Source organism: Hyla sarda, chromosome 2 (assembly GCF_029499605.1).
Source record: "Hyla sarda isolate aHylSar1 chromosome 2, aHylSar1.hap1, whole genome shotgun sequence".
NCBI lineage: Eukaryota > Metazoa > Chordata > Amphibia > Anura > Hylidae > Hyla > Hyla sarda.
In genome coordinates this window covers 437,231,905-437,244,468 of record NC_079190.1, presented here as the reverse complement: position 1 = coordinate 437,244,468, position 12,564 = coordinate 437,231,905, and the positions used below count along the sequence as shown (strand labels likewise).

General features: G+C 43.0%; 1 protein-coding gene across 1 annotated transcript in view; it reads left to right on the top strand.

Moving 5' to 3' along the window:
• The window catches only part of P2RX5 (purinergic receptor P2X 5), a 90,987-nt gene that overhangs the window by 60,126 nt on the left and 18,297 nt on the right, over positions 1-12,564 (top strand). The window contains exons 4-5 of the mRNA XM_056560840.1: positions 2,294-2,369; positions 10,043-10,142. Coding sequence (XP_056416815.1) covers positions 2,294-2,369; positions 10,043-10,142 — 176 coding nt within the window. The remainder of the gene's footprint in view (positions 1-2,293; positions 2,370-10,042; positions 10,143-12,564) is intronic.

Sequence of the window (12,564 nt, the reverse complement as noted above, 5' to 3'; positions counted from 1 at the left end):
TGAACGTAAAAAAAATACCAAAGAACAAAATTGCTGATTTTCGGTCACATCACCTCCCAGAAAAAAAGGAATAAAAAGTGATCAAAAAGTCACATATGTGCAAAAGTGGAACCAATAAAAATTAAAGATCACGGTGCAAAAAAATGAGCCCTTGTACAGCCCCGTGTTCGCAAAATGAGAACGTTATAGGGATATCATTATGGGAACATTTTTAACACACTTCTTTTGTTAAAAAAGTACCGTATACTTTTTTAAATTAATTAGTACAATAATAGTAAATGTAGCATATAAACATGGGTATCATTTTATTCGTATTGACCCTCAGAATAAAGAAAACACATCAGTTTTACGGTAAACTGTACTGCGTAAAAAAGTAACCCCCCAAATTTTCAAAATTGTGGTTTTCTTTCCAATTTTCCTTCTAGGTTTCCACACAGGTTTTTTTTCTGGCATTTTTTAGGAATACAGCCACTGCAGTTTTTGAGCCAAATTCAGATGTGGATCCAGTAGGAAGGAGAAGTGTAAGTCCTTCCTTTATATTTTCCATTCCTTTTGATTCTACTTCTGACTTTGGCTCAAGAACTGCAGCGGCAGTTAAAAAAAAAATGCCAAAAAGCAACCTGTGTGGAAACCTAGCCTAAATAATGTTTTTTTGTTACATGCACCATCCATTTTATGGTAAAATTTAAAGTGTCATTACAAAGTACAATTGATTGTGCAAAAACAAGTCTCATATGGGTCTGTAGATGGAATAATAAAAGAGTTATGGTTCTTAAAAGGCGAGGAGAAAAAAACAAAAAAATTTAAATTTCCTGTGTCCTCAAGGAGAAAATTAGTCCTTAAAGGGGTACTCTGCCACATAACATATCTGATCATGAGGGTCATCTCCGCCATGGCACCCCAGTCATCCAGTGCATGGAGCGAACTCTGCTCCGTTCTGGATGACTGGCGACCACAGCCGCCATGCCCCATGTATTCATGTCTATGAGAGGAGGCGTAATGACTCCATTAATAGACATGACATCACGAACATGGAATCCCTAGGCCCGGAGACTCTTTGGATGAGGGATTACATCTCTAGGAGCGGAGTACCCCTTTAAAGGGAAACTGAGAGCCCATTCAGCTGCACTAAACCAAATAAATACACTGGGTTATAGTGAGAGTGAACAGCATTAAAACGAGGTATCACTTACATTAATTGGTCCTGTAGTTACAAAGCTATGGCCCCTTGTTTCTCTGTTGCTAAATGCTTCTGTGCACGATGGAGGCGAGGAGCGGTCTTGTCGAGTTACTCTGTCTCTTCTTTTTGCAGCACTATGTCCGCCCATCTGATAATATTTCTAATTTATTTACTCTTGTGTCCTAGTGACATGAGAACCTGCGGGCACGTGAGCGCTCTGCTCTTGTAGCAGAATGCAGGCGTCACTTCCTTGCCATAAAACTTTGATGTGTCTCCACAACATATGAAAAGTTATTTTTTTCATGACAGTGCCCATTTAAAGGGGTACTTCACTGCCCAGCGTTTGGAACAAACTGTTCCGAACGCTGGAGCCGATCCCGGGAGCTGGAGCCGGTCCCGGGAGCTTGTGACGTCATAGTGCCGCCCCTCCTATCATCACACTTAGACTTGCATTGAGGGGGCGGAGCGTGACGTCATGAGGGCACAGGGCTATGATGTCACGAGCTCCCGGCTCCAGCATTCGGAACTGTTTGTTCCAAACGCTGAGCAGTGGAGTACCCCTTCAAGGGCTTAAAGGAGAACTCCAGAATAGAAAAATTGTACTCCATACTGCCGGCAGTAAAAAAATAAAAAGATATATACCTTCCTTCGCTCCCCTGGTGCCTCCGGTAGCCCACTCTGGTCTCCGCCCCGATCCTCTTCCTGGTTGCCGGTGTTCAGTGAGTCATAATGCACTCAGCCAATCACCGGCTGCAGCAAAGTCCCGACTCGGCTGGCAATAGGCTGAGCGGCAGTGTGACATTTTCGGCCCCGTCACCTGCTGCCGGGGCCGAAAACGTCACACTGCCGCTCAGCCTATCGCCGGCCGAGTTGGGACTTCGCTGCGAACTGTGATTGGCTGAGTGCCGACCACCGGCAGTGGAGTGGGTTACCGAAGGCACCGGGGGGAGCAAAGGAAGGTATATATCCTTTTATTTTTTTTACTGCCGGCAGTATGGAGGACAATTTTTCTATTCTGGAGTTCTCCTTTAATATTGTGAAATGTTTATGTAAATTTCTTAAAATCCCTAAAAAATAACTGCAAAAAAATATTTTTTATTTTTTCCCCTACAGAGTTTTGGAATTCCTGATGCCGTGTGTTTGAAAAACAGTGACTGTCCTGAGGGTGAACCGGTCATTGCTGGCAATGGTATAAAGCGATCACATTTACTAATGTACTGGCAGTGTCTCTTGTTCATTGCACAAATTACTTTACTAAAAGTAGAAAAGCCATCAATTTGCAGAGGAAATTGTCTTCATTAATTCAGGAAGCCAGAGAATGTGACAAAATAAAGTATAGCTTGCGGAGAAGGGATCCAGAGATTCCATATCAGAACCATTTAGTCTAAATATAACTCAAACCAGTGGGAAATAGTTACCATATACATCAACCTATAAAATCATAGAGTCATCATTTTGACTTTTTAAAATAATTTTTACATGTTTTATTGTAGTTCACAGATAAATAATATGAAACGTAAAACCAGAAGCCACACTAAAATTTTTATGGAGTTTCTGCCCAATAATTGCTTCTTGAAATTAAAGGGGGTATTCCAGTCTTTTTTCTGTATTCAGCCTTTGAGCCCATGATGCCAAGTTATAATACTGTGTCATATGCTTCTATTACCTCCGTGCACCGCTTTGTCCCGTTTTCATGTACGGGTCCCACACCCAGAAGTGTTGTTGTGCGAGTCTTTTTATTTTACTGTTCTCTCTGACCTTTCCCAGCATTCCATGTGGTCAGAGACAATGGCATTGGCCCAGATTTATCAAACTGTGTGAGAGAAAAAAATTTAGTGATTTTCCCACAGCAACCAATCACAGCTCAGCTAACGAGCTCTGGTAAAGTGAAAGCTGAGCTGTGGTTGGCTGCTGTGGGAAAATCCCTCCATTTATTCTCTTACACAGTTTGGTAAATCTGGGCCTATATGTCTTAAGTCACATATAAGTCACATAGACTCCAAGGGGCTTGGCTATGCTGCAGTGGCTAGGTGGATAGCAGGGTGGAAGGGATTTACAGAAGTAATGCTAACCACCCACCCACTGAAGCATAGCCATGCCCCCTGGAGACCATGTGACTTATTACATATTGTCTCTGGCCCCATAGAATGCTGGGAAAGGTCAGAAACAACAGTAAAAAAAAAAGACTACAGCACTTAAGTGTGTGGGTCATGTGCATGAACACCTTATGCAGGGCCGGTTTTAGGCTTAGTGTGGCCCTGGGCAAAATTAAAAGTGGGGCCCCAAAAGGAGGGTGGGGGGGGTGGTTGCGGCAGGGCTGGTGCAAGAATTTTTGCCGCACTATGCAAAACCTTATTTTGCTGCCGCCCAGCATCTGCAAACATGTGTTCTAACATTTGTAAACAATACCCCCATACCGTGATTGAATAACAACGCTATACCAGAACAGAACAATACCGATATACTGTGACTGAATAACAACACCATAGCAGAAAAGAACAACACCACCATACCGTGACTAAATAACGCCAAAGCAGAACAGAACAATACCACCATACCGTGACTAAATAACAACACCAAAGCAGAACAGAACAATACCACCATACCGTGACTGAATAACGCCAAAGCAGAACAGAACACCACCATACCATGACTAAATAACAACACCAAAGCAGAACAGAACAATACCACCATACCGTGACTGAATAACGCCAAAGCAGAACAGAACACCACCATACCGAGACTAAATAAAGCCAAAGCAGAACAGAACAATACCACCATACCGTGACTAAATAACAACACCAAAGCAGAACAGAACAATTCCACCATACCTTGACTGAATAACAACACCAAAGCAGAACAGAATACCACCATACTGTGACTGAATAACAACACCAAAGCAGAACAGAATACCACCATACTGTGACTGAATAACAACACCAAAGCAGAACAGAACAATACCACCATACTGTGACTGAATAACAACACCAAAGCAGAACAGAATACCACCATACTGTGACTGAATAACAACACCAAAGCAGAACAGAATACCACCATACTGTGACTGAATAACAACACCAAAGCAGAACAGAACAATACCACCATACTGTGACTGAATAACAACACCAAAGCAGAACAGAACAATACCACCATACTGTGACTGAATAACAACACCATACGAGAACAGAACAATACCACCATACCGTGACTGAATAACAATACCAAAGCAGAACAGAACAATACCACCATACCATGACTGAATAGGGATTTACTGAGTGCCTGCTGGGGTCCATACATTTGTTTCAACAAGGTGGCACCAATCATTCAGTATGGATTTGCCTTGCACCTCCATGGGACACCATGTCACTACCTTTCACAGACTGCCCTACCACTGTCCGCTGATCATTAATTTTGGGCTTGCCCTTTCACAGCCTTTACTGACCCTTTCTCTCCCACTGCTCACCAACCTCTCTCTCAGCGACAACAATTGAGCCTGCACATGAAGCACCACTGGTTTTCCCTCTGGTCCACCAATATTTCACAAGGGCTCCACTGCACCACGCTGCACTACTCTGCCTCTGGCTAAAGTATCTTTGCACAACACTTATGCCGCAATGCTCACCACCATGCCAGTGTTGGGTTATGTGTGGAAGCAAACTAAAGCTTAGTACTTCCTACAACAAGCTGACACCCAGGAATCCATGTTTTCAAAGTGCCCAGAGACAGGGTTAAGCAGTTCTGCTTCCCACAGCAGTCCAACAACCCTTTACACCATACAGGACAACAAGGTGCACAACTGTTGGGCATACAACCAGGGCATATACTGCATAACATTTTATATTGAAACAGTTTTGTGTAAGGGGATCAATATGAGGGGTACGTAGACTACCTGGTGGCCATAGGCAGGTAGGTACTTCCAGGACTAGATTTTATATGGTTTGGAAGGACCATGCCTTCTTGTGGGCTGTTAGGAGGGTATCTGTTCCACAAGACCCCTTTTATAGATAACAAAAGTATCAGAGTATTCAGAAGAGTCTGGTTATCAGCTATAGTTGATAACAGAAAATCACCTACTTCTATAAGAAAGACAGACATTTAATGTAGCTATGTTGTCTGCTTGTGCACTAAAAAAAACATTGCTTACTTTAATGATGTTTGCCCGGCTCCCTAAAGTGGCAAGTAATTCATTATAAGGGCACAACTTAAAGGGGTACTCCCATGGAAAACTTTTTTTTTTTTTTTTTAATCAACTGGTGCCAGAAAGTTAAACAGATTAGTAAATGACTTCTATAAAAAAAAAAAATCTTAATCCTTCCAGTACGTTTTAGGGGCTGTATACTACAGAGGTAATGTTTTTCTTTTTGGATTTCTCTTCTGTCCCGACCACAGTGCTCTCTGCTGACATCTCTGTCCAGAGCAGCATATGTTTGCTATGGGGATTTTCTCCTGCTCTGGTCAATTCCTAAAATGGACAGCAGAGGTCAGCAGAGAGCATTGTGGTTGTGACAGAAGAGAAATCCAAAAAGAAAAACATTTCCTCTGTAGTATACAGCCCCTAAAAAATACTGGAAGGATTAATATTTTTTAACAGAAGTAATTTACAAATCTGTTTAACTTTCTGGCACCAGTTGATTTAAAAAAATAAATAAATAAATAAATAAAAAGTTTTCCATGGGAATACCCCTTTAACCTCTTAAGGACACAGGGCGTATGGATACGCCCTGCATCCCGAGTCCTTAAGGACGCAGGGCGTATCCATACACCCGTGGGAATTCCGGCCCCCACCGCTAGCCGGTTGGGGACCGGAGCCGGATGCCTGCTGAAATCGTTCAGCAGGCATCCCGGCATATCGCCCAGGGGGGTCATTATGCCCCCCCATGTCGGCGATCGCCGCAGATCGCTGGACAATTCAGTCCAGCGATCTGCGGCGATTCCGGGTCAATCGGGTCTCCAGTGACCCGGTGACCCGGAATTACTGGCTGTTCGGGGCCGTCTCTGACGGCCCCGAACAGCCAGAGCCTGCAGGGGTGAGGTGGCACTGGTGCCACCTCACGATCGCCCTGATTCGTCGGCCGGATTACCGGCCGACCAATCAGGGCGCCTGCTGCGGGTGTCACTCCCGCACCCGCTCCGCCCCTCTTCCGGAGGGCGTGAGCGGGTGCGGGAAGACGACTCCGGGTGCTTGGGACCCCGATCCCCGGCGTCAATGTTGGGATCGGGGCCCCAGAAGCGACGCCGGCAGCGAGGGACAGTCCTGTGATGAAGCAGCAGGAGGTGAGTTACAGCCTCCTGCTGTTGCTTAGCAACAGCTCCCAGCATGCAAAAAGGGCATGCTGGGAGCTGTAGTTATGCAACAGCAGGAGGCAGACCACCACAACTCCCAGCATTCCCTTATGGGCATGCTGGGACTTATGGTTTTGCAACAGCTGGAGGCACATTTTTTCTATGGAAAAGTGTACCTTCAGCTGTTGTATAACTACAACTCCCAGCTTGCACAAACAGCTAAAGTGCATGCTGGGAGTTGTAGTGGTGCATCTGCTGGTTGCATAACTACAACTCCCAGCATGCCCGTTGGCTGTCGGTGACTGCTGAGAGTTGTAGTTTTGCAACAGCTGAGGGCACACTGGTTGTGAAACTTAGAGGTTTTTTTTTTACCTAACTCAGTGTTTCACGACCGGTGTGCCTCCAGCTGTTGCAAACTACAACTCCCAGCAGTCACCTTACACCATGCACCGTACATGCTGGGAGTTGTAGTTTTGCAACAGCTGGAGGCACACTGGTTTTGAAACACTGAGTAAGGTCACAAATTCCGTGATACATAACCAGTGTGGCTACAGCTGTTGCAAAACTAAAACTCTCAGCATGTACAGTCTGTCAGCGCATGCTGGGAGTTGTAGTTTTGCAACAGCTGGATGTCCCCCCCAATGTGAACGTACAGGGTACACTCACATGGGCGGAGGCTTACAGTAAGTATCGGGCTGCAAGTTTGAGCTGCAGCAAATTTTCTGCAACAGCTCAAACTGCCAGCGAGAAACTACTGTGAACCCCCGCCCGTGCGACTCTACCCTAAAAACACTACACTACACTACCACAAAAAATAAAATAAAAAGTAAAAAAACACTACATATACACATACCCCTACACAGCCCCCCTCCCCTCCCCAATAAAAATGAAAAACGTCTGGTACGCCACGGTTTCCAAAACGGAGTCTCCAGCTGTTGCAAAACAACAACTCCCAGTATTGTCGGACAGCCGTTGACTGTCCAGGCATGCTGGGAGTTTTGCAACAGCTGAAGGCACCCTGTTTGGGAATCACTGGCGTAGAATACCCCTATGTCCACCCCTATGCAATCCCTAATTTAGGCCTCAAATGCGCATGGCGCTCTCACTTTGGAGCCCTGTCTTATTTCAAGGCAACAGTTAAGGGTCACATATGGGGTATCGCCGTACTCGGGAGAAATTGGGCTTCAAATTTTGGGGGGTATTTTCTGCTTTTACCCTTTTTAAAAATGTAAAGTTTTTGGGAAAAGAAGCATTTTAGGTAAAAAATTTTTATTTTTTTTATATATGCAATAGTCGTGAAACGCCTGTGGGGTATTAAGGTTCACTTAACCCCTTGTTACATTCCCCGAGGGCTCTAGTTTCCAAAATGGTATGCCATGTGGGCTTTTTTTGCGGTCCTGGCACCATAGGGGCTTCCTAAATGCGGCATGCCCCCAGAGCAAAATTTGCTTTCAAAAAGCCAAATGTGACTCCTTCTCTTCTGAGACCCGTAGTGCGCCAGCAGAGCACTTTTCACCCCCATATGGGGTGTTTTCTGAATCGGGAGAAATTTGGCTTCAAATTTTGGGGGGTATTTTCTGCTTTAACCCTTTGTATAAATGTAAATTTTTTGGGAAACGAAGCATTTTAGGTAAATTTTGTTATTTTTTTTTACATATGCAAAAGTTGTGAAACACCTGTGGGGTATTAAGGTTCACTTTACCCCTTGTTACGTTCCCTGAGGGGTCTAGTTTCCAAAATGGTATGCCATGTGGTTTTTTTTGCGGTCCTGGCACCATAGGGGCTTCCTAAATGCGGCATGCCCCCAGAGCAAAATTTGCTTTCAAAAAGCCAAATGTGACTCCTTCTCTTCTGAGACCTGTAGTGCGCCAGCAGAGCACTTTTCACCCCCATATGGGGTGTTTTCTGAATCGGGAGAAATTGGGCTTCAAATATTGGGGGGTATTTTCTGCTATTACCCTTTTTAAAAATGTAAAACTTTAGGGAAACCAAGCATTTTAGATAAAAAACATTTTTTTTTTTTTTTACATATGCAAAAGTCGTGAATCACCTGTGGGGTATTAAGGTTCACATTACCCCTTGTTACGTTCCCCGAGGGGTCTAGTTTCCAAAATGGTATGCCATGTGGGGGTTTTTGCTGTTCTGGCACCATAGGGGCTTCCTAAAGGCGACATGCCCCCCAAAAACCATTTGACGCTCCTTCCCTTCTGAGCCCTCTACTGCGCCCGCCGAACACTTTACATAGACATATGAAGTATGTGCTTACTCCAGAGAAATTGGGTTTCAAATACAAGTAAAAATTTTCTCCTTTTTACCCCTTGCAAAAATTCAAAAATTGGGTCTACAAGAACATGCGAGTGTAAAAAATGAAGATTGTGAATTTTCTCCTTCACTTTGCTGCTATTCCTGTGAAACCCGTAAAGGGTTAAAACGCTTACTGAATGTCATTTTGAATACTTTCGGGGGTGCAGTTTTTATAATGGGGTCATTTATGGGGTATTTCTAATATGAAGACCCTTCAAATCCACTTCAAACCTGAACTGGTCCCTGAAAAAAAGCGAGTTTCAAAATTTTGTGAAAAATTGGAAAATTGCTGCGGAACTTTGAAGCCCTCTGGTGTCTTCCAAAAGTAAAAACTCATCAATTTTATGATGCAAATATAAAGTAGACATATTGTATATGTGAATAAAAAAAAATTATTTTGAATATCCATTTTCCTTACAAGCAGAGAGCTTCAAAGTTAGAAAAATGCAAAATTTTTCATCAAATTTTGGGATTTTTCACCAAGAAAGGATGCAAGTTACCAAAAAATTTTACCACTAAGTTAAAGTACAATATGTCACGAAAAAACAATCTCGGAATCAGAATGATAACTAAAAGCATCCCAGAGTTATTAATGTTTAAAGTGACAGTGGTCAGATTTGCAAAAAATGGCCGAGTCCTTAAGGTGAAAAAGGGCTAAGTCCTTAAGGGGTTAAGGACTTATAAATTAAAGGGAACCTATCAAAAATATTCAGTTTAACTTGCATTCATTTTTTCTTTATGTAAAGCTGTGCTTATTCTGGGCTTAGAAGTCCAATCAGTGGTCCTGCTGAGTGATTGACAGCTATCTCTGTAACAGCGTGCACGTAGAGATACTGGTCGGTCAGTCACTCATTAGAACCGCCCACTGGACTACTCAGCCCAGAATGAGCAGAAAATGTTATGTTCCAATAAAATTATACATCAATCTGCATAGCTTTATTTGTCCCATAACATACTGCTGATAGATTAAACAGAATCTTTATGATGACCGTTTCCTTTTATAGCATTTTTTTTCCTATATCTTTTTTTCCTTTTATTGGTAAAGGCTGTATATGGTATTTTTCATGAAGTAAAGCAGTGTTCACATTTGTGATGGAACTTGCAGATTCTATCAACAATAAAAGTGGAGCATGCAAAGTTATTTTGTGAAATAAAATGCCGGACACTGTGCCAGAAACCCGATAGACCCCATTATTGTCAAGAGGGCCTTTAAACAGATACGAACAGGTCCGAAAATTACTGAAGCCCTTTGAATTAGTCAAATTCTTATTTCAGGGGTCAAGACTGGACGTTGCTTGAAGACGGGTGCTGTAAACACAACAGGAATGTGTGAAATATTTGCTTGGTGTCCACTAGAGAAGAGACAAAAGCCAAAGTAAGATCATGCATTAGTTATGAGAAGGGTGCCTACCACTTAAAGGGGTACTCCGCCCCTAGACATCTTATAAGATGTCTGATCATGGGGGTCCCACCGCTGGACCCCTGCGATCTCCCTGCAGCACCCGGAGTTCGTTTACGGCGCCAGAGGCTTGTGACGTCACACCACGCCCCCTCAATGCAAGTCTATGATGTCCCATGGGGGGCGTGGCCGTGACATCACAAGCCTCCGGCGCCGCATAGCTAGTCATCAGGCATGGAGCGTTTTGGAAAGGGGATAGGATGTCTAGGGGGGTACCCCTTTAAGGAACATTTCTGTTGGATCAATTTTTATGGTCAAAACTGAGTAAATGTCATGGTACTAACAATGGATATCACTTATTTCTGTGTGCTGTATAGAGAAAGATTTATAGTAGGAATATTTGCTGCTGTGTTGGGGTTCTTACCTTTGTCAGTGGAGGGTGGGGTGATGCCTGGCTAGCACATAGAGCCCTTGGTCTTTGAACTCTACATAAGGGAAACTTTATTTCCTCGGTCCCAGGAAAAAGGACTCTGTGATAACCAGAGAGTACCCTGCTCTGTACTGACAACAGCTTTCTATTCTCTCCACACACTTGTTTCTGAGACAGATTCTGGTTTGGCTAATAGATTCTACAGTCATTTTTCAAGACTCTTCAAGGGCTTGTCCACACTATGGACATTTTGCTCATAATTTCCATCTGCTAGGAATCATAGTGGAACTACTGACACAGAATTTTATAGTCATTGAAAGAATGAACATGTTCATTCTTTGGAGGAAGCCCCCTGGAAAAGCCCACTAGTTAATGGGACCTAGAATTTAAAGGGGTACTCCGGTGAAACCCTTTTTTCTTTTAAATCAACTGGTGCCAGAAAGTTAAACATATTTGTAAATTATTTCTATTAAAAAATCTTAATCCTTCCAGTACTTATTAGCTGCTGAATGCTACAGAGGAAATTCCTTTCTTTTTGGAACACTGATGACATCACGAGCATAGTGCTCTCTGCCGACATCTCTGTCCAGGGGCAGCATGGTGGCTCAGTGGTTAGCACTGCTGCCTTGCAGTGCTGGGGACTTGGGTTCAAATCCCACTAAGGACAACAATAAATAAAGCGTTATTATTATTATTGAGTGCTATTTCTTTTTAAACGTAAAAACTGTCCGTATGGAATACCATTTTTAACTGCTTGTGTATGGGAACTTTGATAGTGAAGTATCGTGTTCTTTGCCACTTTTTTCCTGTAACCTTCACTTATTAGTTTCCCTTCTTTCACTAACAATTTAATATCTAGGAATTCTAGCGTATCTCCGCCATATTGGTGTGCAAACTCCATATTATAACCCTTAGCATCATTAAGGTAATCTACGAACTGATAAAATTGGTTTTTAGTTCCTGACCATATTAACAAAATATCATCAACAAATCGGACATAAGTTCTTATATATTATATGAATGGATTAGCAGTAGTATATACTATGTTATTCTCAAAATTAGCTAGATACAGATTAGCGTATGTACAGGACACCGGTGTCCTGTCTATACCACCTGCCTTCATATACAAAAGTACTGTTCTGTAGGACGAATTTGAGGGCGTCTTGTACAAATTTAATATATTGTTTGGAGTTCTCAGTTCTTTTCAAAATTTCGGTCACTGCCTGCACCCCCGTATCGTGGGGGATACGGGTGTGCAGGCTAGTGACATCAATGGAACATAAACTCCAACCTTCTTCCCATGGTAAGTCATTCACTATAGATAATAGGTGACTAGTGTCCTTAATGTACGCTGGAATTGTGGGCAAAATAGGGCGGAGCAAAAAATCTATATACGGAGACAAATGCTCAGTCACTGAGCCGATCCCCGCGACAATTGGTCGCCCAGGGGGTCGGCTCAGTGACTTGTGCACTTTTGGTAAATGATACCATTTTGCGGGGCACGGACAATCAGGAGTTAACTTATCAGCGGTTTTCTTCGAGATAATGCCTTCAAACACAGATTTACTCAAAAAACCTTTCAGGTTCTCTAATATCTTGTTAGTCGGATCACTCAAGAGGGGAGTGTATGTGGTATGGTCTGACAATTGCCTTTCGCCTTCTTCATTATATTGTGTCTTAGAGACCACCACTACACTCCCTCCTTTATCCGCTCTAACTATAACGATATCACTTCGTTTCTTCAATTCGGTTAGAGCTTCTTGTTCCTTAACAGGTAAATTATTAACTATTAGAGGATATAAGACAGATTTCACATCTTTTTGAACTGCTTTTTGGAATAGGTCGACACACCCACCCGGTGCCACTGGGGGTGAGAATGTCGACCTCTTCCCTTTATTAAACCTATAGGTTAAGTTGTCTGGACTCGGTACATCACTCAATGTCCCAAACTCTGTGACCATCATTTCG